This window comes from Hetaerina americana, unplaced genomic scaffold, assembly GCF_022747635.1.
Source record: "Hetaerina americana unplaced genomic scaffold, ioHetAmer1.1.p SCAF_5, whole genome shotgun sequence".
Taxonomy (NCBI): domain Eukaryota; kingdom Metazoa; phylum Arthropoda; class Insecta; order Odonata; family Calopterygidae; genus Hetaerina; species Hetaerina americana.
Window position 1 is genome coordinate 94,367,212 of NW_027287095.1, and position 27,547 is coordinate 94,394,758.

Sequence of the window (27,547 nt, forward strand, 5' to 3'; positions counted from 1 at the left end):
TTTCATGGATTACAACGGTGTAGTGAATCATGAATTTTTGCCAGAAGGCCAGACGGTAAACAAAGAGTATTATTTGGGCGTTATGAGACGTTTGCGTGAAGCAATTCGCCGAAAGAGACCAGAAATGTGGGCAGAAAACTCGTGGATTTTGCACCATGATAACGCACCGTCGCACAGTGCTATCATTATTCGTAATTTTTTGACGAAAAATGCAACAAATACCATCCAACAGCCACCGAATTCACCTGATTTGGCTCCCTGTGACTTCTTTCTGTTCAATCGAGTTAAAAAACCATTACGGGGAACGCGTTTTAGCAGCCGAGAGGAAGTAATGGAAAAATCGCAGGAAGCACTGATGGACATACCGAAAACCGAATATAAAAAATGTTTCGAGGATTGGATCAAGCGCTGGCATAAGTGTGTTGCAGTCGATGGGGATTACTTTGAAGGGGACAATATAGATTTAGATGAATAAACTTGTATTTTTAATTTTCTGAATAAATTCCGGGAAATTTTTGATCAAGGTAGTAAATACTATAATAATTTGAGTATTGAAAAGACTTGCATATTCCCCATCATGTGACACTAAATACATAATATGAAGAAACGTAGAGCTGAAAAAACAATCATTTTGCATTAATTTGGGAAAATTAGGGGAACATTTTGGAACAACCCATCACCTAGATAAAATAATGAATTTGATTTTTTAACATGACAATAAACATGTTATCAGACATGTCATAAAAATAATAAATTTGACTTCTCCGACATCAATGGACATGATATCAGATATAACACATTTATTGCATGAAAGATACTTTACAAGGTTATTTATTATTGTCATCCTTTCAGGGAATTATGAGCATGGTTAATTATATTAACAAAAATATTTTAATTGTTACCAACGGTAAAATAAGTGAGATTTTAGGATCACAGTCAGAAAATACAAGAGGTGTAGCTCATGTGATAACTAAAAAAATCAATAAAACATAGTGGTACAGATAAAATATGCTTTGGAACTGAATCACTACGAAGCATAAATACACACATTTTATATCAATCCTGAAACTTTATTGAAATTTCACAATTACTTTTCAGCTGGCCTCATCAGATCTGTCAGTGTCAAACTGGTATGCAATATGTAGAACATGCACCAATAAAAATGGCTAGCAAGAACTTTCTGAGAAAAGATATGTTCATTTTATTCTTCACCAAATTCATACATTATACTACATACACGTATACCACATCTCCTTTTGACTTGGCTCCTCAAAGAAGAGAAACTCATTGAATTATTATTCAACTCATTCATTTATTTCGACTCGCACATTGCTTAAATGGCGTTGAGACTACGTAATGAGATTAAAATGAAGTGGATTCAACATGTCTAATTTCCAAAAGATAGGAATAATTAAGTCAAAATTAAAGGGGGGGGGGGAATTCTGAGATCAAAAACTGCATTCACGCATGAAGAACTGAGAAACAACATTTTAAAAATACCTAGTGTGATTTTTGTCTTAAAATGAATCTTATGCATTAATTAATTTTCTCACATTGCCTTCAAAACCTTAGGTCTCTTGAAAAAAGAAGGCAGTCCATTAAATAGCTAAAATAAAATAACAAATGATTGTCATTCCCCAGCGACGGATACCCAGAGATACCCCACCACATGTACACATTAAAAAAACTATTGCCCAAAGTTCTAGTTAGGAGAAATCAAAAGTTTGTAATAACAGGTATCCGTTTGAATTACATGACAATTAGTCTCAACTCTTAGAAAAAGTGCGCATCTTAAAATCTCTTACAAGGCCAGCCAAAAAATTGTCAAATTTCACCCATATATATTAGAACTCGAATGACAAAACTATGGAAAATAGAGATCTTCTCAACTAATTTTAAAATCTTTCATTGAATGAAACATTTCAATATCTGAATTCTATTTCCCTTATCTCGTTGAAAAAATAATACAATAAGGTGCATGTTCAACATGACCCGGCCACACATTTCACTACAGGAACATAAAAAAAAATTTGACAATGTTTTTTACGAACACACTGTACTTTATTTACAACAGCCATCAAGAAGAAAATATTTACAATACCAATAATCAACATGATCAAAACTTGATCAAACAACTTCATTTTGAGAAGTACTGGGCTAGATTACTAACAGAAGTTAACCAAGTTAATCTTGATTAATATTTAACAAACACTTTTAACAACCATAATAAATAAAATATTGAAATCCCAATGTACACACAAAGATTGATTCCTCTCTCACATTAAAGTGATGTGAAGTATTATTGCCCAGCAATGAAAAAATTACCTTACACCCTGAAAAACCAAGTCCACACGTACACAAGGAGAAGAGCGTTGTTAAGTAGTGGTCAGCTTATTCCATACTGCAGCAGACAAAATGATTATGTGCAATGACAGCCTTGGGGTATACATGAAAGTGCCAGGTGGTCATCCCTTTTCAATAGACGAAGAGTTCTGGGAACAGGATCTCATACGCAGGTGGTGGGCTGTTGGAGTTGTTGTGCAGAGTCCCTTGGCCTCCCGAGCTCCTCCGCTGGTGCAGTCGACCCAAAAATGGGGAAGATGACGCTGCTATGAGCTGTGGTGGTGGTGAACGCCCCATCATGTTATCGGGGTGCCCCACAGCCGTTGACAGTCGCCCAAATATTTCATTCAGTTTGTTTTGAAGAGCATCATTTTGCTGGAAGATTTATTAGGATTTGTAATGCTTTCTTTAAAAAATCAAAGCTACATGGAAAAGAACTTCTATGTGGCAATTTATGAATTAATTTCATAAATTACCCAATTAATAATCACTGTCCGTAGGCAACAAATGAAAACGTTGATGGCCAATTGCTTGACTACTGGGTATCCATGCCAGATTTTGATGTTTTAAGAGCTTTCATATTTCCCCAACATTGATGATCCTCATGATGTGACATACCCACGTGAACACAGTAACTGCACTCATGCAGATGAGAGACTTACTTGATATATTCGATAACATTCAAACAGCCATCAATGAGTCACAAACCTGTTTTGAAAGGGAAGGGTGATTTAGTCCAACCTCTGCCCACAAGCGTTCCCCATACTTCAAAGAGTGAGCAGAGAAATGAAAATGTGCTCAAGTCGAGAGGTAGCAAGGGAAACAAGAGTTACGACAGAGAAATGACCAATCAACTAATCAGGACACAATTTGGAGAAAGAAAAACTAATCCCACAAATAATGCTAATGAGAGCATAATGAGAGAAGATGAAGACATTGGTAAGAGATGGAAGGAATACATTGCAGTACTCTACCAAGAGCCCAGACCACTTGAAGGTGACTTCATTGAAGAAGAAGCACATTTGGCAGAAGGCCTTCAACCAATTCCAGTAAGTTGAATGCCTAATTCAAGATCGTAAAAGCACCTGGGATGGACTACAATGGCTGAAGAGTGATCTGGCTGGCTACCTTTACGAGAATCAGGTAACAAAAATGCTATTGAAATACAGTAAAAAAAGCATAAATAAACACCAAGCATTACACACCAAGATGCAACCTCTTTCCAACTCTGTTCAACATCATACATCTACAAGAGGCAATTGAAGAAGTACACAAGAATAGGTCATCAAAGGAGTCAAGGTGAATGGCAAAAGAAAGGAGCACCACCTGGTTTGCAAATTAAATCGCAGTTTTAGCTGGAATGCAAGCGGACTGCCATAGAGCTCTGCATGCTATGGGACCAAGTACTTCAGGAGAATAATATGAGAATCAACGATAAGAAAACTGAACTCCTAGAGTGTGAAAGAGAGACGCTGAAGTCAGACATCACACTCCAAAGAGTTAAACTAGAGCCAGTGGAATCCTTCATCTACCTGGGCAGCAGTATTACTTGGGATGAAAGAAGGTTAGCTGATATTAAGTGAAGGAAAGCTCAAGCTAAGAAGGCATTCAAAAACAAGAATGGAACATCCTCAGTCTCTTATGATCAAAGAACCTGAGGATGCAAATAAGGAAGGAGTTCATCAAAACGTTCATATGGAGCTATCTACAAATTAGAGACTTGGAACATTGGAAAAGTGGACCAGCGAAGAATAGAAGCCTTTGAAACTTGCTTGGGAAAATGCTGAAGAGTAGATGGACAGAAAAAGGGAGGAATGAGGAAGTGTATAGAATAGCAGAAGAGGAAAGGGCCACAAATTTTATCAAAATGCAACACGGCATTATGATTTCATAAATGCGTAGCATAACTGGCATCACTGCCTTATTAGGGCGATGCTTAATACACATGGCAGAGGGATCCGTGTATTCCAATTGTCAGAGTTACATTATGCATCCATTATCATAGATAATCAAGACTTTACTGTAGGTCAACACTGCTAAAGTAAAGGCTAGTCCAAATTAAAGGTAAACGATCATTTTTGAGAGAAGGATGAGCAACATAAGTAATAGGGAAGATACTTCAATATACAACAGATCATCAGTTTTCTTAGCTCCAATATCCAAATACTTTCGCACTATTAATAATGATGGTAATGGAGAGTTTCAACTTTGAGAAGATGCTGAATATAAAATCCCATTTACAAGTAGCAAAGCCACAAACTATGCTGTCAGTCATCCATGAATTTACATCACTAGTGCTCTCTAAAATATTTGAAAAGATAGAGGCCCCATCATTCTTCCCTATGATTTTCATTCTGTAATTTGATCAACTTTGCATTGTTGTTTTATTAACTCTACAATGTTCCAGCAGAGGCCAACTCCTCCCATATCTCTTCAGGAGTATCCTCTGAAATTTGGCTCGGACACTTAATCAAATAATTCAATTTTACAGCTATACAAGGTTCCTATAAAAAATATCGGTACTAATTTTTTCCTGACGTGTACATAAAGTGCTGAATTCAGACCGTCGGTTGAGTATGGGCATGATTGCAGATTGTATTGGCATTAATAAGACGATAGGGCACACCATTCCATTGTCCCTGGAAATTTGGCCATGAGAAAGATCTACAACACCATGGGACCCTGAAGTGCCATCAAAGAAACTTGCACAAGTACCATTGAAGACCTTCCGGAATCTGCATACCAGGGAGCGTTCGAGTCGTGGAAAAGCGACTGGCAACAGTGTGTCAATGCTCAAGGGACGTATTTAGAAGAATTTTGAGGCATTGCAGCAATATCTGATATATTTATCCAAAACTTTCCCTATCCTTTCATACAAACCATGTACTTTTTAACTTCTATGAAAGGATTCAGTGCTTCAAACTTAGATTCATAAATTCATGTTAACTCAACCATTAGATTTGGGAGAAACAGGTCAGTGGAATTCTGAAACATTATAGAGGTATGGAGATATTCCAAGTACATTGACCAATTGCATATGTCCATGCTAACCCAAGCTTCAAGCTTTTAAAAGCGGATGTCATTTTACAGAGGGGAAATTTTATGAAGCTAAATGGCAGAATAGTGCAAGTTGGGAAAACATTCAGGACAACAAAGCCATTGCTACGCTCTTAAGACAATACTCAAAAAACAAGGACATATTACAAGAAAACATTCAAGAGGATTTGGACAAGAACAGGAATCATTGGAAAACAATCAAAGAAGAGTAGGAGCATTCTAAGTCTGGCATTGGAAATGATGTTTGAAATGAGAAAGTAGAGTGAATAGAAGAGCGTACTCGTATACAACATGTATCTCCAGAGATACAAGAGAGAGTTTCCTCACCTTTGTCTGCGTCCTAGAGACCAGTTCATCAAAATCAGCATTTCGGAATGTTTGGCACAGCTTGCGGCATCGTTCTTCCTCCTCACCTTCCCTCTCCTTCTCCCATGAATCTGAAAGAACCTTCTTAATTGCCTCAAAGGTCATTTCTTCACCCGGGTGCTTCTGAAATAGGTCACGAGAAAAGCACATGATTGCGAGCAGTAATTATATTTGACCAATACACCAAAGAAACAACTAGTACCATCATCACCACCAATCGTACAACAACAGTACAGTTCAGCGAATAACCCACAAAACATTAAGTAAAGCTTACTTTTCTGAGGCATATACAGTGATATTTCAACAATGCTCATATTTAAATAATAATTTAAACAATACAATCTACAAGACCTGAGTAGTCTTTTCCACTGTACAATCTACAAATATTAGCATAAGTAAATAACATTATTATTCCTATAACATATGTGGTGAACAATTAATAAGAGTTAAAATTTTGTTATAGTGTCAAAGAAACCTAAAAAGGTTCCTTCATTTTTTAACCTGGCCGCTGAAGTGAAAGTATGTGCCTAAGCAAGCTATTGGCGATGAAAAGTCATTTCAATTCGGGTGTGTAATCCACGAATCCACGTTTCATCCACTGTTACATATAAACGAAAAAAATCACTCTTGTTTCTTGTAAAGCGTCCCATGCACTGATTGGAAAGTATTGTCTGATTGCAATGTCATCCACATTGAACACACGCACCACCCATCTTGCGCAAACCTTTGTCATGAGCATTAAATTCCTTGTCCAAAATGTAACCGATGAGTTCTTTCGATATCCCAGCAGTATAAAGCAATTTCATGCACCTTTGTAAGCTAATTTTCCAAAATCATATCTTTTCCTTTACCCCACTGTGGGTGCACTTTACAGAACATATTGAAATGTAATGAAATAATTGACTTTGTAATGCCACACACTTTATTTAAAAACACGACCCAGGTTTCGACGTTGAAACCTGGGTCGTGTTTTTAAATAAAGTGTGTGGAATTACAAAGTCAATTATTTCATTACATTTCAATATGTTATGCAAATTCCACAAAGTTACACCTGAGACAACAAATTTTACAGAACTCCTTCATGTGGATCACCTTGGAGGCTTTCACGGCCAAGTTCAAACTCGGACAGCCATTTCTTCACCGCAGAAATTAATGGAGGAGAGTGCCCATGCACATTTAAAATCCTCAAATGAAGTTTGGTCAGCAATAAAGCTTTTCCGAAGGATTTAATCACTGCACTATACTTAATTTTTTCCATTCTTAGAACAAATTAACCGCAACTGGTTCAAACGACTGTCTAGAATGAACTGCTCGATGGAATGGCTTACAATTTCACGTGGTGTCCCCTTATAGATGTGCAAACATGAGAGAAAAACATCATGTGAGTAATGATGCCATCTATGGGCGAGGCAGAGAACTTTTCAGACTACCCTCGATATCAGCGACAAACACAACTCATTTTTGCTTTACAATGATTTCACTTTTAATTTCTATGATAATTTTTACTCTCCAATCGCCCTCCAGCACATTTTGCTTCAGGGAAATTTTTGTAAGGGCTATTAAACTACCCAAAAAAATCACAAAAAATATGTTTGACCACAAGTTTGGAAAAATAAGTGATCATAAGCGATGCTGCATTGTAAGTGGCATTACCTCAAAGCGCCTTTCAGGGTACCACGTAGAAATAGAAGTAAGTACCACATACTATATATGTTTAGGACACGAGTGTTTCCCGACATGCAGGGCCAAGGGCCATTTCTGATTATTTTCATAATCATTATTTTGATGCTATTAAACCTTTCATACATCCGTCACATTGTATATATAAAGCAGAATTCACATAATTCGCCCATCTTAGGTGATTTGTATGTTTTACCTTTTGCATTATCTAAATCCATAACATTTTCAGGACATTAACTGCTATATTTTTGGAAATATTACACTAATAATATTATTTACAAATCTAATGCTCCTTTTTAATGGTCTTAATGGGTAGTTAAGTGATTTTCGATGGTTTTACAATATTTTCCATTTCTGATTTGAAGACCGACTCATTATTTCACCTTTAAATGCCTTTCGTTCATCTATTACCCGTCACATATTGTCAGCAATAATCTGCATACTTAATGTTTGCATTTTTAGAGATTCAAATACATATATGTAGCCAGGCACCATATGTCTTCACCGACTTGCCTTTGAGCGTAAGATTAGTGTGGGTCCATCAGGGTAGGCGCACCAATTCCATCGCACAAACTACCCGTGAAGTACTTTTCTCAAGATGAGAACAAAATGCAACAAAGATACCATCAGGTGACACACTCATTTCATATCGTGCACACTCCCGAAAGGAGACTTTGTTTCCAAGCGATATATTCACATGTGTGAGCAAGCAAAATATCTGGGAATTCAGCCAACATTTCGTTCCCGCAGATGAGAGGCCATTTCAAAGGAACAGACACCGGACACCTCTTCCAAAGCAATAGCAATAGAATGGCATCACTCCCCTTCCATTCCTTCATGTGCCTCTTTAGACTAAAAAATTGGGCAGAAAGAATCCAACGAAAAGGCCCAAGGGCAAGCAGTTTTAGACATTACTTTAAAAGATTCAACATTCTAACTCCTCTCCGTTTGCATATATCCCATACTACAATCTCTTCACAGCTAAACAAAGCCATGTTCACTCCGAAAACTAATGTCGATGTACATACGAGGTAGGTATAGCAAAAGAGACTGTGGCGACTTTAGAAAAACTGCGCAAAACCCAAACATGTTTGCTAAGAACCCTAGATATGCTGGTGTGAAATTCTTGGAAGTACTACCGAGAAAATTGAGGGAAATAGTTAATCTTTTGTTCTTCATGTCTAAACTAAATCAATTCCTTTGTGATCATTAATGCTATACAGTTAATGAATTCATGTCCCGTTCTACGTAAATGCTTTTCTTTATAAATAACTCCACGAAAATACTTTTGTCACTGCTCCCGACTCTGGTTTTGGGTTTTCACTCCATACACTTACCCATATTTTTAATTTTTTGAGATATCAGCCGACTAAGTAACATCCACTCTGTAATGTCTGCAAAGGATATGAGCAGACAATACGGCATGTTCTGCACTTGTTACAAACATGTTTCACAAGAAACAATAAACATTTTCATTATCATTCCCTACTGCGAGGTGTGAGCAGTCAGCGAGCAAAGGCAGAGGGTGGTTCCAGAGGAGAGAGGACTAGAGGGCGCCCAAACTGAACGCCAGTGCCCTTCACTCACCCTCTGCATTCCGGGAGATGAGGCAGTGCTGTCCGCATCTGCAGAGAGGGAATTGAGGTCCGCTCCCACGGATGACGAAGACCGAATCCCTGTGGAGGCAGCTGCCGCCATGGCAGCACTCGAGTCCACCCACGAGTGGCGTGGGAGACCAGGATACGACGGTGCCTGGTGAAGTCGGGCAGGGTCAAACCCAGCACCGATGAGGTGTTCAGCCAGCTGTGCCTGGTCAAGGAGGAGCTCGGGGGAGATGGTCGCGCCACTCTTTGTGTCAGAAGAGGACGAAGACTCAACCTCATCCACAATCACCTCGCTGTAGTTCTCCAGGAGGGGGGGCAGCAGATGCGGAGCCTTCTCCTCCCGAGACGTCGCCACCTGCGAAAGACATGATGCCCTCCTCACACACAATTCCGGCAAAATGCGCATGGTAATCACATGCACTTCTTAACCCCAAATATCAGTCATCACATTTCTTTAGCCATCACATCCTAAACTCAGAGGGAAACCAGGTTGTGACTACAGATGTAACTGCTTATTTCTGCTCAGTAGCACTTACTTGTGTCTGTCACTTACAGTGCCAATAGGCACAAGTTTAAAAAGATTTGAATACATTTCTGGTTAAGTGGTTCCCACTGCCTCGAGGAATGCCTCATACAGCGAAACTTCTCTTTTATGGTGTCAAAGAATAAAGGAAAAAGGTGCAAACTGCAGGAAGAAGCAAACTGAGAATTGCATTAGGTACAAGAACTCAAGGCATGAAGCCTTTTGAGACAATATGCAACACATGAGAGCCAGCCCTCCAGTATTTGCTCTGACTATAGATTCTCTTGGAAAACTATGGCGTTGGGAGGCATTACACTCTACTAAAAAATCTGTCAAACCACACTGCATATAAGCTTGTCATTTCATGTTAAAAATGTTTATGGCAGTCCTGGACTAGCGTGATATGTACATACAAGGGGGTACCTAAAAATAACCAGAATAGTTCAATGCTTGGTGGAGCTTATGCCATACGCATTTCTTCTACCAGGTAACACAACTCATTACGAGTTCTAGGAAGACATTGCTGTCATCTAGGAATGCCCCGACAATTTGTTTTGTAAAACCAGTTTCGCTTGCTCCTTGTTTTTCGCCATGGTGGTCTTAAGTTAACAGTGTGCCGCTGTAAAATTCTGCTTCCTGCTTTGGAAAAACGCCACAGAAATTATTATGGGGTTAGAAACAGCTTGCTAGGTTTGTGCTATGAGAATAACGAAAGTGTATAAATGGTTTTCTCATTTAGGAGTAGGTGAAAACTCACTTGATGACAAACCTCGTTCAGGACGTCCATCAACTTCTAGCATTGACACAAACGTTGAAAGAGTTTGTGCAATCGTGCTTGATGGCCAACAATGGACGATTGAAGAGATTACCAAGTTATCTGGAGTAACATGGGGAGCACGGCTCACGGGATTTTGTCCGAAGATTTGAAGATGAGAAGGTTCACTGCAAAATTCATGCCTCGGGTCCAGACTGAACAGTAGAAAGAGAATCGAATTGAAACTTGCCGTGCATTGAAAGATCATCTCCGAATTGACCCAGATTTATTTTCCAAGTTTTTTTCTTGCTCCGTGGGTAAAGAAAAAAAATGAGGCAGGAACCGTTGGGCATCAAAACAGATGAGTTTGAAAAATATTTCCAGGAATAGAATCGCAGATTTGACAAACGTATTGAGTGTAACGGACAGTGCTTTGAATGTGATAAGGTTGTTTTGTAAAAGAAATAAGTACATAGCTCTAAAAAATATAATCCTGGTGATTTTTGAGTACCCCCTTGTATGTACATACATATCATGCTAGTCCAGGACAGCCATATTAACATTTTAAACATGAAATCACAAGTTATCACAAGGAAGTATGTCTTGATACACCTTTGTGGCTAAAATCACATATAGTTTTGAGTTAATCAATTCTGATGGACATTTGATGCTGTGGAATCAGTAAAACCTAGACTTTCTGCAATTTGTCGTCCTTTCCTTAAACTGAAACACCACTAATGTGCATATTTGAGCCACAACGCCACTGGACCCAGTTTCTCAATATTCCCCCTCAGACTTATAAGAATAAGTCTGAAAACCTTTTTTAAGACCCACAGAGGAAGGCCCTGGATTAGATATTTAGAAACAATGATAAGAATCACTGAAAAGAAATACTTGTCCACAGATTGAAATGAAATGAGTAACTTTGTAATTCCACAAACTGTATTTAGAACAAAACCTAGATTTCAACACTTGACGTCATCATCAGGCATCCAATGTTCAAACCTTGTTTGTGTTCTAAATTAAGCGTGGGTGGAATTACAAATTTACTGACTTCAATTTTAATATGTTGCGTACATTCCATAAAGTTACACCAGAGAGAACAAACTTCATAGACACAAAGGGGCTACAAGCAATGAGTGAAGGATGGCATCACATCAATCTTCACATTGACGACCCACAACATCAATGTTGACCATGTTGACTTCACATTGACGACCATCAACACCTTTTACTCATCTTTCATGAATATTTTTCAAATAACAAAACACAGATTAAACCCTCATTTCCTGCTCCAACCATATCCTTCATAAATGTGTAATAAAATGAGGATTTGAAGGGTAACTTTCATTCTATTTATAAATTATGCAATGCAATAGCTGCAGGTATGATTAAAAGAATAATTCCATTTGATTATTGCCAATGTTAAATATCCTGTCTTGTTTTTAATCATGTTATTTTCAAAATATTCAGAGCATACTTGAGAATTAGGTCACCCTGACCAGCTTCACAAGGCCCTGATAAAAAGTAGTTTGTTCTAATGAAAGCTTGGGTGCACTTGAAGTTTACCCATTTTTTTTCCCCCAGGACTCTCACTTAAGCCCAGCCCAAAACAATTTCTCAGAACTGATAGCCAAAAAAATATGTAAAAACACTGAATGGTATGCTGCCCACTTTGAATTCATGGTTCAGGCAATTTTTGGATATTACTTGAAGGATAAACGCACTCCACCTTGCCCAGTCCAAAGACTATTCACTGAAATGCTGAAGCACTTGGATGTGAGGTTTTTCAATATAATACTCATCAATTTCTAAGGTGTATTGATGCCATATTCATTGATTTTAGCATTCAATTAGCAGCCAGTATTAATTTTCGACTCTCCAAAGATAAAACAACAATAGAACCCTCACTTAAAAGTTTGTCTGAATTCAAACCTTTAAAATGAGTCATCCCTTTAATGGAGAGTCTAAAAGTTAAGGACCAAACAAAATTTAATAAATGTAAAATCATTATTGCTTTATAACTACTACCATGGAAGACTGATATCATATGAGCATAATATAAAACAAGAATCTCAGTAATACCAAAAGTAAAGTTCACTAGCTTATGATTTATATTTAAAATAAATCAGTAATAGTGGGTCCAACACAGGGCAACCACACTGGAAGCTGAATATTACGAGTGATTCAACATCTGTGTAAACATGGTAATCGTAAAATTGCAACTCACTTAAATCAAATACCCACAGCATAGTTTAATTAAAAATGCTTAATGCAGCACACCCATCTCACAATTACAGGATCCATTTCAGTGGCTATTTCAATTAACTCAAAATGAGGAGAACACACAGAAAATGCAGTCAGGATAAGAAAAATTACACTTCTAAAGACTCACTTTGTGGGCATACTCCATGATGGGCGGAATGGGAACAGCATGGGCCACAAGGATAAAGAGGCTCATGACGATTGAATGCAAGTAGTACTTGTGGACAGTGCTCAGTGTTGCGTTGGTCAGTGCGGTATCCTGAGAAGGGCAGAAAAAAGGGAAGAGGATAAACCACAGAAAAGACCAAAATTGACGCTCCCACAGAGAGCATTGATCATTCAACAGTAATATCTAATGATACTCCAACACACTGCATTCATCACAGAACTGTGAAATATAAATCAAACTCACAAAAATATTCCTATTCCCTCATGCCATTCCCTTTGAGAGAAGACATAATCCTGAAGTTTGGTTTCAAGTTATCTCATTCAACTTGCCCCCTTTCACTCATCTCCTTCACACGGCTCTATCCTTCCACACTTCTTTCACCTCTCCCACATTCATACATCTGTTTCATCTAGATTGTAAACATGTTCATATAGTAATATACAACTGGGGGTATGAGAGCCAGCTCGTGGTGGCAATATTATTGAATAAAAAGGTCAGATGAAGAACAGTAAATATAGTGCAGGTAAGAGAGACAATATTACTTAAGGAAGAAGAAGCTGAAGCATAGAATTTTGTCATTATTCAGGTCTACAAGCAAACAAATGATCATATGGAGGAGGTCATAGGCAGGATACACGATAAATTAAGGATGCGTTCCTGGAAGGAAACATTTGATAGTGGTGTTATTGGAAAGTGATGGTGGGCAAAGGGAAAGATGGCAATAAGGAATTTAAGAGTTAACAAACAATGAATGTCTGTGGGTAAAAAGCAAATAGAGTTCTTCAGGAGATAGGGTTTAAAAATTTAGAACAACAAAACAGGTGTACGTATACACAGAGAATGCCCAGGTATTCAGAAATATATCATTAGGCACAGATTTAGGAACATCATGATCAATAAGAACAGTTTTACAGGAGTAGATTAAGATTCAGATCCAGATTAAAATTTAGTCCCAAGTCCCAAGAGTGCAGTCAGATACATGGCAATTAAACAGGAGAAAAAGATAAGGAAATTTGATGCAGAGCAATTATCTCGGGTGAAGAGAAAGGAACGCAAGGAGGCACAAGAAATATTTATAAGTGAGTAAAGGTACAGCAAAAGGAAGATATCAAGAAAGGGATACCAAATACCAACAAAAGAAGCAATTGGTTAGTTAATAAGAAAAGTGCAAGGAATAATGGATGGCAGACAAGATGACTGAGAAGATGGATGAGAAAAGGGGATTGTAAATGTAAACTCAGAATTAGGCAAAGGGAAGAACAAACGGATAAAATATTAAGCGATGCGGGATAGGGCAAAAGAAGAATGATGAGACATGCAGGAGATACATGGGTAGCGAACAGAGGAAGGTTGAAATGGGTGCACAGTGCAGAAAGGTGAAAGATCTACTGGGAAGTAAAAATGGGAAATCCTACTAAAGCTATGACCAGGAAATTACCAATTGAAACTTCAAAGATTTAAGAGATAATCCTCTGTATATTTAAGAATATAGATAGCGGATCAATATAAAGATATTAGGACAGTGAGTTTAAAAATAGAAAGAGAATATGGAATAGATGGCGATTGCTTAGGTCCAGACATATCGTATTTCCCTGTCCATAAAGGGCACTTTTTTTACTCTAAAATCAGCCGGTGTCTTATGGGCCTACAGTGGTATTAAGGGTATTACCTCTACATCTAAGAGACAAGCTGATTTGCGGGAAAAATAGTTACCATTTAGTGTTTTTTCCCACATCAGGCATAGAAAATGGTTGATTTTATTACAAATTTTGGTGATATCACTGTTTTGAGTCAGCAGTAAGCAACAGAGCCGTAAACTTACACTGAAAGGATATCTAAAAACTTTCCAATAAAATAATAAATGTACACAATGTAGCTTGTTCAGTTTCATCTCAAATATGGTGCTGGAGCGAAAAAATATCCATAGGGGTAATGAGGATGTCACCCCTCTGCTAATACAATTACTTATGTACATTGTATCACTCCTGATGAACTCAAAGAGTCTACAAGCAGTCAACCTTAAGTAGTATGAGAGTATTATAAAGGCAGAGAAAATGGTTGCTTTCAATATAAATCTTGATAGTATCAAAATAATAATAGAAACTAAGGGTCCCATAAAAATACAAGATGAAATGAGAATAGAGGGAGCAGGAGGTGGATTTAGTAAATGCAGATGAGCAGAAAAACTTACATTCACGAGATCCTAAATGGTCAAAACTTCCACTGTAAGTACCACTTGAATATGAAAAAAAGGTTACAAGGTACAAACTCAAGATGGTATACTGACTGGAAGAATGAAACGACCATCAATTTCTAGTGTTTGCGATCAAAAGAGTCTGGCTGAAAAATTAAAAGCAAGACTATCATAATTTCTTTTTAAAATTGAAAAAAAAATTAAATTAGCAATGCACTAAATGGAAGTAAAGATGACATTGTAAGTAAGTAAGAGGTGAGCGAAAAAAACCAGTGAAAATAACTGCGTAAACAATTTAGCAGCAGTGATAATGATTTTCTTGGATTCTGCAATGAATAAACATTTAAATGTTTCATCAACTAATTTTCAAATGTATATTTTCAATTTTCTTTGCATTAAGTGTTACTATGAAAATAATTTTGTTTTTTGTTTTACGCAAGTATTTTTCATAAATTCTGACGGGAAAAAATCAGAGTGTCTAATGGGCCAGGAAATACAGTACTTGAGTACAAGATAGAATGGGCATTAAGGGAATTGAAATCAAATACGGCTGTGAGAAAATATAACATTTCAGTGAATACTGAAGGGTTAAATAAAAGATGGGAGGAAGAGTTTTTAGGGGCTAATTTGTAGCATTGATGAGGGAGGAAGTGAATTAGAAGATTCCATTAGATCATTAATTGTTCCCATCATAAAAAAGGGAAATGTAGAAGAGGACTAGAGAATAATAAGTCTGACTTTGCCTGTAGTTAAGGTGGTTCTTGGGATCATCAATAAGAAGGATGAGAACAAGGGCAAATGATTAATTAGAGTATGATCAATTTGTTTTAAGGAAGGGATGGATTCCATTGCAGTAATGAGATAACTAATAGAGAGGAATGTAGAACACAATCAGGATTGTATGTTCCTTACGTGGACTTCAAGATCGCATTTGATAGTGAATTTGAAAAAACTAATAAATACATTGCAGATAATAGGAATAGACTGGAAGGACAGGAGACTAATTCGCAACCTGTACATATCATAGCCTGCTCAGTGCAAGTGGTGGATGGGGAGTCAGGATGGGTAGCATCAGGAAAATGGGTAGGACAGAGGTATCCATTATCACCTCTGCTGTTTAATGTACACATTCAATGGATAGGTGGTAATGGCAAAGACCTATGGGAAAAACTGAAGACAATGATGAAGAGTGGTGGGAAATTCATAAAATCAGTTACGAGATAACCAACCTTCAGTTAGTCAGTCAGCAAAGGGGTAAAATCACTGCCTAGCATATCACAAAATCAGCACGATAAATAAGGGGTGAGAACCAATGTAAACAAATAATGGAAATGAAATTTTTTTGGAAGAGGAAGGCATTCAGCATTAAAACCGGACGTCAAAAACAAGACCAGGTCGGACATTTTACCTATCTTCAAAGTGTTTTGGATTAAAATGGTCAAAGTAGCAGGGAGGTAAGCCAAAAGGAATTGCTTTAGGCAAAGAAGCTTTCACAGAGAAGGGAATTGGTGCTTAGTAAGGATGTTAAGAAAAGGCTTGTTAAACCTTTGATATGGAGCATCGTTATGTAAAACATCGTAATCAACCCGAAGGTCGGTTTGGTAGGTGATGGTAGAGGTTCACCCAGTACTAAGCCCGACGGCGTGTGAAATTCACACATCAGGGTAGGGGGGCCAGTTCCTTTCCCTGTGCCGGTTATGGTTTCCCAGGAAGACCTGGTACCCGAAAAATCGCATAGCTTCGGAGGAGCTGAAGGTGCCCAGAGTGCCTTACCCGGGAATCGAACCCGGGACTGTCTGGTGGTCAGCCATCGTTATGTATGACGTGGAAAAATTGAAGTAGGATGATAGGCGTAGATTGGAGGCTTTTGAAATGTGGGTGTGGAGAAGGATGAAGAAGGTGAAGCGGACAGATGGGAAAACAAATGAGGAAGTGCTGGTTAAGTTGAGGGGATTGCTGGGAGATATCATAAGGAGACAGGAAAGGTGGATGCAGAGAATTTGGATAGTGGATTGATGGATTATGGAGCCAATGCTCAGAATAACTAATACCTCGACACATTTGTATGCATCCAGCACTGAATTGGTTATAAGAGCAATGTTCCACTTTATGCTGTCGCTCATTGTCTTAATTAGTAATGTTAAAATCTAACACACATCCACGCAGTGCATACAAAATGTCACAAAGCTCTCTGCTGGCCTTACCTGCACACTAATCAGAAGCCGGAGGAAGTCCGCAACGGTATCTTCACACGCAAGCTCAGTGCACATCAAAGCAACAGTGGTGTAAACTGCTTCAACATTAGCAGCCGTGTTGCCAGGCTGTTCGAGGCTCTCATGAAGGCTCGAGTGCATTGCTGGTCCATGCTTTCTTGCAAAGATTATGTCTGGCCGAGAGCACTTCTCAAGGGTCAAGTCCAAGTCAGCCACATTGATGCTGCAATAGTAAGGACATGTCATTAAAAACCAAGTTGCTGAAGTAGAAGTACATTCAGTTCATTAAGATACCACAGAGAATCCACTAAAAAGGACAATATCACTTTGGAAAGAGAAATACATTCAAAATTATATTAGAACTACAGGGTTCGTCCGGAAAATAAGTGTACTGAGCTCAGGAAAAAAAATTTATTACACTTTTACATATATTAAGGTAATATTCCTCAAAATAGGACCCTTGTGAGTCGATACACTTGTTCCAGCGGCGTTCCCATTCCTGGAACGCTCCCGCGAAGGCATCATCGGGAACCTCTCGAAGACACGTCGTCACGGCCTCTTTGACGGCGTCCAAAGTCCCGTATCGCGTTCCTTTCAAACTCCTCTTTATCTTCGGGAACAGAAAGAAGTCCGGTGATGCCAAGTCCATTTTTGCAGTGATCCGTAAGTTGTGTCGCGATTTCCAAACGATTGAGTCTTTGATCATCACTGAGCACTTTCGGCACCAACTTTGCACAAATTTTTCGCATCTATAATTGCTCCCTAATAATCTCGTGCACTACTGTTTTTGGCACATTACACTGCTCTGCTATCATCCGAACACTAAGACGACGATCAGAGTTCAGTACATCGCGAACTTTTCGCACATTTTCGTCGGTGAGTGTCGTTGATGGGCGTCCAGGCCGTGGTTCGTCGTCGACCTCTTCTCTGCCCTCCACGAACATCTTGTGCCACCGAAAGATCATGTTTCTGGACATGGCTGACTCCCCGTAACCCTGGTTAATCACACCGACAGTTTCGGTAGACGATTTCCCAAGCTTTACCGCAAATTTGATGGAATAACGCTGCTCCAAAAACTTCGGCATCGCGTTCCGTGACGTGGGTCGAGCGTGGAGGTTCGCGTTAACAGAGCTCCTCACTACACCACAGCTCAGAGCCGACTGCCTTTTTCAGCGTCGCTTGCCAACATACCCCCCTCCAATCGCAGCCCGTCAGAGCGGTGCTGGGCGCGCCTGGAGCGGCGGGAAAAAATCAGTACACTTATTTTCCGGACAAACCCTGTATAATGTAACAGGACCCTGGATACTTCAGTGAGTTTCATGCCTGATAGCTAATCTAAAGGTTTGGGGGATACTTAGCCTGTTCCGCACAGGGTTCTATCTCAGAACGGAGGTTTGCTCCACATACTTTGGGATGAAAAGTCACAGAAAATGGAATCAACACCATGTGAGTAATCACAAGTTAAATTACGTTTCCCACAGTAATTAACCTGAAGGTTGTTTGGTTAGTAGTTAGTAGTTTTTAGGGGAGGCGACCGACAGCTAAGGTCATTTGCGCCATAGGGGATGGACAGGAAAGGATGAAGGGTGGAGAGAAACCCGGCGTCGGCATTAGCCTACTCTTTACGAAAGGCGCCAAGGGGTCCGCAGCTTAACGTCCCATCCGACGGACGCCGTACTCACTCAAAGTGCCCTCCACAAAGCACCTCAAGTAGGGATCGAGATACCTCTGAAAAATATTCAACACCGCCGGGATTTGAACCCGCGCCCTCAGGGTGGGAAGCCAGTACGTTAGCCCCCGCACCATCTCGATCCCCAGGTTGTTTGGATAGGTGAGGGTAGAGTTCTTTTTGTTTCTTCTCCCAGATATGGCCACTGATGGCAGCATTTTAACCATTGGCTTGGAGAGATCTGTTGATGAGTTCTCAACTACAGGAATAGGTGATCGATGTAAAAGGAGATAAACCAATGAATACAATATTGCTTTATTCTGGGAGGGGTGGCATTTAGAAAATCATTGGTTGATGCAACAGCATTTCCCGTAGACTGTTTGACAGTAGAGGACTGTTTCAAAAAGTGGAAACGCCGTTGGGATAAGTGTATACGTTGGGGAGGAGGAGACAACTCTGAAGAGGATCCTGATCGATAATATGTTAATGAAATATTTTTTGTAATAAAGTTCAGGAACTTTTTGAACAGGCCTCATAGTCTCCTCATCGGGCAAAAATGAGATCACACGATGACCATAAGCCACTTGTAGCCAATAATAAAACTAAAGAAGTGTGGAATATAATAAACAAGGTAATTAACAAAATGGTACCTTGCTCAATTCCATATGTATATGATAGTTCTGGTTAAATTATCACTGACACAAACGCAAACAGAATGAATGAATCTTTTTCAAGTTTTACAAAAACCCAGGGAAATATACCAAGGAAAAAAACAGACAACTGCTCATCACAGAGGCATTCCACCTACATCCCCGCGAACCTAAAGAGTTGTTTGCTCGCCTCAAGAGGATATCAAAAAAACCTTCTCCAAAACTACCTATGATAGTTTATTTACTACTTTGAATGCTATAATAAAAAATTCTTCCAATTAATAATTACTATGCTTTACCAAAACCATCATATTGCAAATATTTGCCAAAAATTGTTACATGTATAATTAAAATGTTTGTAGGACTTCCAAGATATGAGTTAATGGTATGATGCACACATCACTGACGTTTTATAAGATTTATACTTCAGTCTTTATGAGTGTCAAATAAACTGCAACATGAATCATTTAATTGTATAGAAGGACTAAGTAAAAAAATTGAATTCATGTATAAAATACTTGGAACATTTAATATAAGTAGAGCAGTGATTTATAAATCATCAAAAATCAGGCATGAAGGAAATATTTACACAAAATGAGAGATATATATTTCATAATACTGATGAAATGGGTGGTTTTATCATATGCCATCACAAATGAAAACCCACCCTTAAGTTATTCTACTTTACTTGTATTATAACAGCAACTTGCCATAGAGGATTAAAGCTGGTTTTCCATGTGTTCCCCATTAAAACATTCATAATTGTGGATCCCTTCAAAAAACATGCACATGAAAATCCACTGCACTTTCACCCTAACCCCGCTGCCCATCTGTTTTGACAATACCAATCAAATAGGGCAGATTTTATGCGCAGAATTTTAATCAAAATTTATTTACAGGTAATATGGTGCCACGGAGTGATAGAAATGAAGTCCCATGGAAAACAATCAGGTCACGAAAAGAAAGAACATTACGGAGGTAAAAGTGTGCACTTGACCATTAACTACGGATTCAATTCAATTGTTTCCATATTTATGCAGATCTTTAATCACTTGCAACATCGAATGACTACTATGGGTGTAATATATAAGTCATGCCTCTTACTGATTTACTTAACCTGTGAATTAGAGTAGTAAACTGAATCTTGGACATTACTTATTATATGCTCTACTTGCTCAACTGGGAGTTCACTCTAGTTTTAAAAAATGATGCCTAGAACGGTAAATTCTGTTTAAAGTCTGGAAAAATATTGAGTAAATATTGTTTTTCACCAGACTGATTATATTCAAAATATTTTAAATAAAAAATTCTAAATGGTGAGAAAGTTTTTCTCCCAGGAAATTTCCTACGCACAGATGGGTATCAACCCATGCAAAAGAGTCCTTTGCGGGAGGACCCACAAAAGGGAGGTCACCCATTCTCCATGCTTCTATTCCCTAATTGTCCTCAAATGTTCATCCCAAATGTTTCAAATGGGATAAGTTACTTCTATTGAGTCCTCCCTTTGCATATATCAAAGGTAATACTGGAGCACATGGGTTCTAAACATACCTGCACACATGATGGACTGGACCAAATGTGTAATGGCCTCAGAACTATAAGGATTATCACCATCATATTTTCCAAAAATCCAAAAGTTCAATCCATTCCCTGATTTTATCTGTTGAGTGACCTACTGGCACAAGGCCAAAGGTTAGGTACATTGAAAGGCATTAGGTTTGAGCCTTACCTTGACTTTGACATGGATGCCACATCAAAATACATTTTTTTTCTATTTTGGCTGGCGGTTTTACGGTTCTGAATTATAGTATTACATTTAAGGGGTAGAAGGTCCCAAATGAATAAGGAACTTGTGAATAATAATTACCTACCCCAATTCTCCTGTGTGTGAGGTCACCCCATTAGAATTATCACCATTGGTAATCCACCAGTTGGGGTATGTTTTGGATGGGCATGAGCCATCAAATGGCACAGCAACAGTTCCCTTGTCTCTCCTACCAAACACCGCCTTCAATTCCACATACTTCCTTCCACCCTTCATTATTTCCAATATGCCCATCCTACTGCATTCTTACCCCTTCCTCCATTGCCCAACATTCCCCCCTCTACATATCACAGTCTTCAACATCCAATTGCCAATCAAAATGCTCTCAATTCTTCTTTTCTGCCTCCTTTGAATTTCTCCCACATGCCCATTACTAATTCCACATTTGATTCCACTTAATCTTCTCTACACTCACATTTTAAAAGTCTCCAATCTACGCATATCATCCAGCTTCCGTGCCCTACATAGCCATGCTCCACATCAAAGTTTCAACGAGCCTCTTCTTAGCATCCTTACTAAACGTCCCTGTCATCAATTCCCTCCTCCTTGGAAAGCCTCTTTGCCCAGTGTAATTCTATGTATTATGTCCGTACTACTTTGACCATTCTGGTCCAAAACACTAGTGAAATAGGTTAACTGCTCCACCTGCTCCCTCCCATTAGAGCCACTACAAAACATTTCAATGAAAATTAACCAAAAACCAATTTGTGTACCAAGCACACTTTTAGATACTTGTACTCACGTGGGTTTCAGTAGTTTATCCAAGTTGTGATGCCTGTCGACCAATGTGTGTAAGATCTGTTGCACAAGAAGGCGCACGGTGGGGTCAGGGGCCAGCGACATGCGCAGCAGGGGCTCAAGGAACGAGAGGGGGAATGTGGTGTTGAAGTGCAGCGTGCGATACTTGGTGCCCACCTGAGGGTAAAAAAATCAAACAGTGGAGATGACCCAGCCCATTGCTCTCAGGGCTTTAGCGACAGTGCAAAGAGCAGATGGTCGAGGACCCAAATAAACAATTAAAACCCAAGCGACACAATTAAAAGTATAAAAGTCATCATCCAGGGGATGAAAGGGCATAAGAGAACAGTGGACGTCACCGACTGTTGCAAAATATTCTATCTCTAGTCCATAGGACTAAATTCTTCTTGAAAGGACAGGCTTTTAGAAAAGAATGGTGGAGGGCTGCCCGCAAGCAAGCAAGCAGTCTTGGACTCCCCACAATTTCTCCAGGTTTTAGACCGATAAAAATTCCTTTTTCAAAATTTTGAACTAACATATTACCACCTCATTCCCTTTATTTAATCCAACAGACACGGCTTCATTTACATATGCATATAATTAAACAATTTCCCATGAAGCAGAGACATCCATAAGTAACTATTGATTATTAATAATAATTAATACTACTCGAATTAATATTGTATTAATAACAATAGTTTTAAAAATGCTATGAAACCAAATAAAAAGCCTGATTAAAGGAAAGAAATTACCTCACTTGGAGATTTGGAGTACTCCAATGGAGTTTTTGACTTTTTCAAGCATTTTGGTGCATTTCATCTTTACTGACATGCCACCTACAACATTTTTTCTATTGCTAGCTTCCAGGAAATACAAATATATGAATGACTATTGATGCAAGCCCATTATGGCTTTGAATAGAAAGTCACCACAACCCTGACAGGAAATGATATTTCCTTGAGGATTAACTGTTAAAAAACAGAATGATACAAGAGTTGGAAATGCTTTTGATTAATCAGGAAATATTCTCTACCTACTGGATAACTAAAGAGAATATTAATAGGTGCCTTGTATTAGAGAAAAAATCAATCCTAATATGGAGTGTTTATTCCCCATAGTTCTCTATCAAAGAAATAAGTACCTAACAATTGCTACTCGGCATCACAATGAAGCAGTTCATAGGAAGTTGTTTTGGAGCAAGACTCTCTGTTGCCGCAATTCACTGCTTAACCACTCCCTCCAAATATACACACACGTGATGTAATATTCTTTACCGTCCTGCAGAATGTATCAAAAACATAGAAAGCAGCTAGTTTCACAAATCGCTAGAGTAGTCATTCATACCCTTTTCAAATAAAGAAAATACAAACATTTTCTCTTCTACTGCCCACTATCAACGTTTTGGGCAAAATGAAAAAAAATAATCTCCAAAATTCAAGGTTTAACTGCTCAGTATAAAGTATTTTCCGGATTTTTTCGAGTTTTCTCTCATTCCTGGTTTTCAAGGACTCAGGGATGTGATGACTACTGTTCATGATTTATGTGCCAATCAATATAAATCACAAAAACACATCATTCAAAAAAAAAGAACAAACAATTTTAATCATGGAGACAGTCAGAACATAAGTACATTCTGGAAGAGGTTCCTGCCCTTCAATTAAGTAATTGAAAACGAACCCAAAGCATTGCATTTTTTCTAAAATGCCCAACAACGGAGCAATGGCGCCAGGAACTTGAGCCTATATAAAAGGAGGGTATACATGAAATTCTCTTCATTTTTCCAGCAACATTCAACGCAAGAGGAGTGAATTGCTGAGCATTTGAAAGTAGTTACAGTGAATCCTGATAATGCATTGTGTATCAGTCACCATCCACATTATGTCATTTAATATGCTCCTAAACTGTTTAGCAGAAAGGAGAGAGAAGAGAGAGAGAGCGCCATTTGCAGTGGTAGGTGCAGACTCACCTTGAGCAGGGACTTGAGGAGGATGTTCTGGAGGAGGGCATCGCCTGGGCCCGTGTAGCCTCGCCTGTGGTGGTGGCGATGGTGGTGGTGCTGCCGTGCTTGCTCTGCCCCCGTGTGAGGAACCTGCATCCAATGACCACGAGAACAATCATCAAATTTAATTTGTACATACCACGCGAGAAAAAGCATTCACAACAGATAATGACTTGTTATATCAAATAATATTTCCTTAAGCTGCAAATGGTTCATTCAAATTTGTAAAAGGGTTAAAAGAATCTACCCTTTGCAGCTTAAGGAAATATCATTTGATAAACTCAGTCTAAAAAGAAACCAAAAGAGGCTAAATTTGTCCTTTCCAATAAGATTTAAGTTTAAAAAATGAGGATTGCTCTTATGAAATGCATCCATATTTGCTAGTTTTGCCAAAATGAGAGACAATCAATTTGGTCATTCCACAAATAATATTTCTCATTTTACCAGAACCTGGGTTTCCACATTGGATAACATCTTTAGGTGATTTACATGCAGAAGGTCCTCGAGGATGGGGCAGGGGTCATTCTTGGAGGTTGTAGAGGAGGACCAATGAGGAGAAGGGCCGGGAGGGAATCTTGGGAATGCGGGGGGTGAGGAAAATAAGGAGGGGAAGAAATGGGAGGGGGGAAATAAGAAGCCAGGGACCTCCACTCACACGCACTCGATGAATAAAGGAAAGGTCGAGGTAAGGAGAGGGGAAGGGAGTGGGAAGTTTGCAGACATTCGCTAAGGACTTCACAAGTACATCAAATGTCTTTCAAAATTTCCAAGTGCTCGAGAGCATCTATCTTCCTTTATTTTCATTAAGGAGAATCTCTGGACTGAAAGGCATTTCGGCCCAGGGATGTTGAATTTCTCGGATTCTACAATGAAAGGTTTACTTATGCGTAGCTGCTTGGTTTTTTATGCAACAATTCATTTTATTCACATAGAGTGCTAGCATTTTAATACTTTGATCTTATTCTGCATCAAGTATTCGTAAATTCTAACCCGAAAAATAGGGGTGCATCTCATGTGCAAGGAAATATGGTACTTTCAATTAAATGCTAGGCAAGAGGGGAAGAAAAATTATTATTTTTGAAATAAGGCTGGTGTTCTTTCCTCCACCCTTATTTTCTGACTGCTTGAACAATGTACATATAAGACATCATATTCACAACATAATTAATACACACCACCCTTTGCTGGTTTAAGAATCACATGATTTGTTCGTGAGATCTGGTTCTTAAGGCTTGATTTGCTTTAAAATGCCACCTGGATTGAGCATTTAGGAATGTTACCACAGATGGTTTGTGGTACGTCTCCCAGATAAAAAATTGCTGCCATAAGGAAGAAGAATCTGAAGTGAGACGAGAACTGTCAATTTATTAATAGCCAAATTTGCTGATGTCACTTTAAATTTGATTTTCTATTATTTGAGCTAGGTAATAATTAATGATGGCTATCTTTTTAACTCAGAAAAAATTATTAATCAATTTGCTTATTAACAAAGTATTTGTATTTAATTTCAGTAAAATGAATCGACTCCGCCATGTTACTCTATAAAATATGGAATTATTCATTAGTTATTTATTTACAAAGGCTGAGTAACAAGCACAAGGGCATACTTTTTCCATTCTTCCCAGAGACAGTCCATTATTTTACAGTCAATCATTCTACTGCATGTGTACTTCATCACACTCACGTTCACCCCCTCACATATTTTCCCATTAAATACATGATCTTAAAAAAAATCAAAAGGCGAGTGACACACAGAGCAACTGGACAACTAGTGTATCTGGAGCATTAATTTACCTTATTTCGCACGTCTTGCCGACTGTTTTCGATGCCAAAAATGCATTCCAAAAAATTAAAATCTAAAATTTTTACATTTTACTCACTGATAGGCAGCAAAATCTGCACACTTCATAAGATGGCAGAGAATGCACAGTTTGACAATTGAAAAAAAAATTGAACTCTGGTAGCAATTTCCTACCTAGGCGTAAAACTGAACCGAACAAAACGAAGTTCACAAGGGTATAATATGTATATCATTAAAATTGTATCTGATATTATTTTACCTTAGTATTTGAGACTCTCTTAGGGAGCAACTGAGAATAATGGTAACATATATTCTTCAATATTGAAGCTCAGGTGGAGGTAGGAAAGATGGGCGAATGAATTTTATGCTGCACTAAACAACTAAAATAAAAGATATCCTTTAGTATAATAGTTCATAAAGCTAATACATTTAACAAAAACATTATTGAAAACGATAACTGAAGAAACTAAAACTAATACATCTTTGTACTTGTATCAATTTAATATCATGTCTCACTAAAGACATACATATGTACTGAGAAATGAAATTACTCAAGGTGAAAAAGTCATTCTAATATTGCCAGCAGCAGCATACCTGCTTCAATATTTATACAGCAGAACCTCGTACAACGAACATAATTCCCTCTTCAACCTTTCTCGTAAAGCAAAACACTCATTAAGCAAAACAATTTTTTGCACACAAATTAATGTAAAATATAATAATGCATTCCATGAAAAAAAATTAATTATGAGCTAGATTTAAAAAAATACAAATGCATAAATTGTTTAGGATTGTGGATCATGTTCATCTTCTCTTCTATTGCGGAATGAAGCAACCAGGAATGCAAACTCAATTTGCAAGAGCAAAAAAGAATCGAAATAAATAGTTTCTGAAACATACCTAATTCCTTTCTTCCTTTTTTGCCCACACTTCAAAATTTTGGATAAATGCCACTCAGCATTATCATTAAACAAATTTCTGGCACACATCACCACTGCCTTATTAGGTCTATGCTTTGTTCTCATGTAATTATGCATCAGTTTTCAATGACCTCCACTTCAAATTTATCCTGCTCTTTTGGATTTTACTCTTCTTGAAGCCTTGTGGAGTTTCTAAATGGTAGAAAAGCATTGGTTTGATTTTCAAATCACCGCTTGCATGGTGCAAAATAGCAGCGTGAGACAGCCTTTCATTGCGTTGTGGTTGGGCAATGGCCCTTCTACCGTCACATGCACAAATATAGGTTTGCTTATGCATTCACTTTCCCCTTCTCACAATATATACTCTCAGTCATACTGTTACTTTACAATTGATTTTTTTCCATCCTTAAGAGAAGCAACTTTTCAACATTGTTGAGAACACCCAGCCATTGAGTAGTTACTCCTATCACTCTCTTTGAAGCATCCATCTCCTTAGCTTTGCCCTTGTTCTTGAAGAAAATTCAAATCCTTGATGTCAATCAATTGTTGAGTTGCGTACTACATCAGCCACACTCAACCCATGTTCCCACTTTTCATTTCCACTGTTATTTTTAATCCCTAATGCCCGTCTTCCAGCAGATTTTTCTGCGGGGACATTTTAAAAAATTTGCACAAAAAAATACTATTGATGCCTTAACACAAGTTTGGAAAAATGTGTGATCACATGAGACACTCAAGTGCTAGCGGAATGCATGCTAAAAGCAAAAGTAAGTAGCA

The 27,547-nt window shown here is 38.3% G+C and overlaps 1 protein-coding gene across 2 annotated transcripts in view; it reads right to left on the reverse strand.

Moving 5' to 3' along the window:
• Positions 1–754: 754 nt before the first annotated feature.
• stmA (Protein EFR3 homolog stmA) overlaps positions 755–27,547 on the reverse strand; it is a 76,476-nt gene continuing 49,683 nt past the window's right edge. For both annotated transcript variants that reach the window (XM_071592953.1, XM_071592952.1), the window contains 7 exons: positions 24,017–24,139; positions 22,055–22,227; positions 17,160–17,391; positions 12,723–12,851; positions 9,034–9,405; positions 5,728–5,889; positions 755–2,718 (listed from right to left, as the gene is read on the reverse strand). In XM_071592953.1, coding sequence (XP_071449054.1) covers positions 2,476–2,718; positions 5,728–5,889; positions 9,034–9,405; positions 12,723–12,851; positions 17,160–17,391; positions 22,055–22,227; positions 24,017–24,139 — 1,434 coding nt within the window. In that variant the 3' untranslated portion in view covers positions 755–2,475. The remainder of the gene's footprint in view (positions 2,719–5,727; positions 5,890–9,033; positions 9,406–12,722; positions 12,852–17,159; positions 17,392–22,054; positions 22,228–24,016; positions 24,140–27,547) is intronic.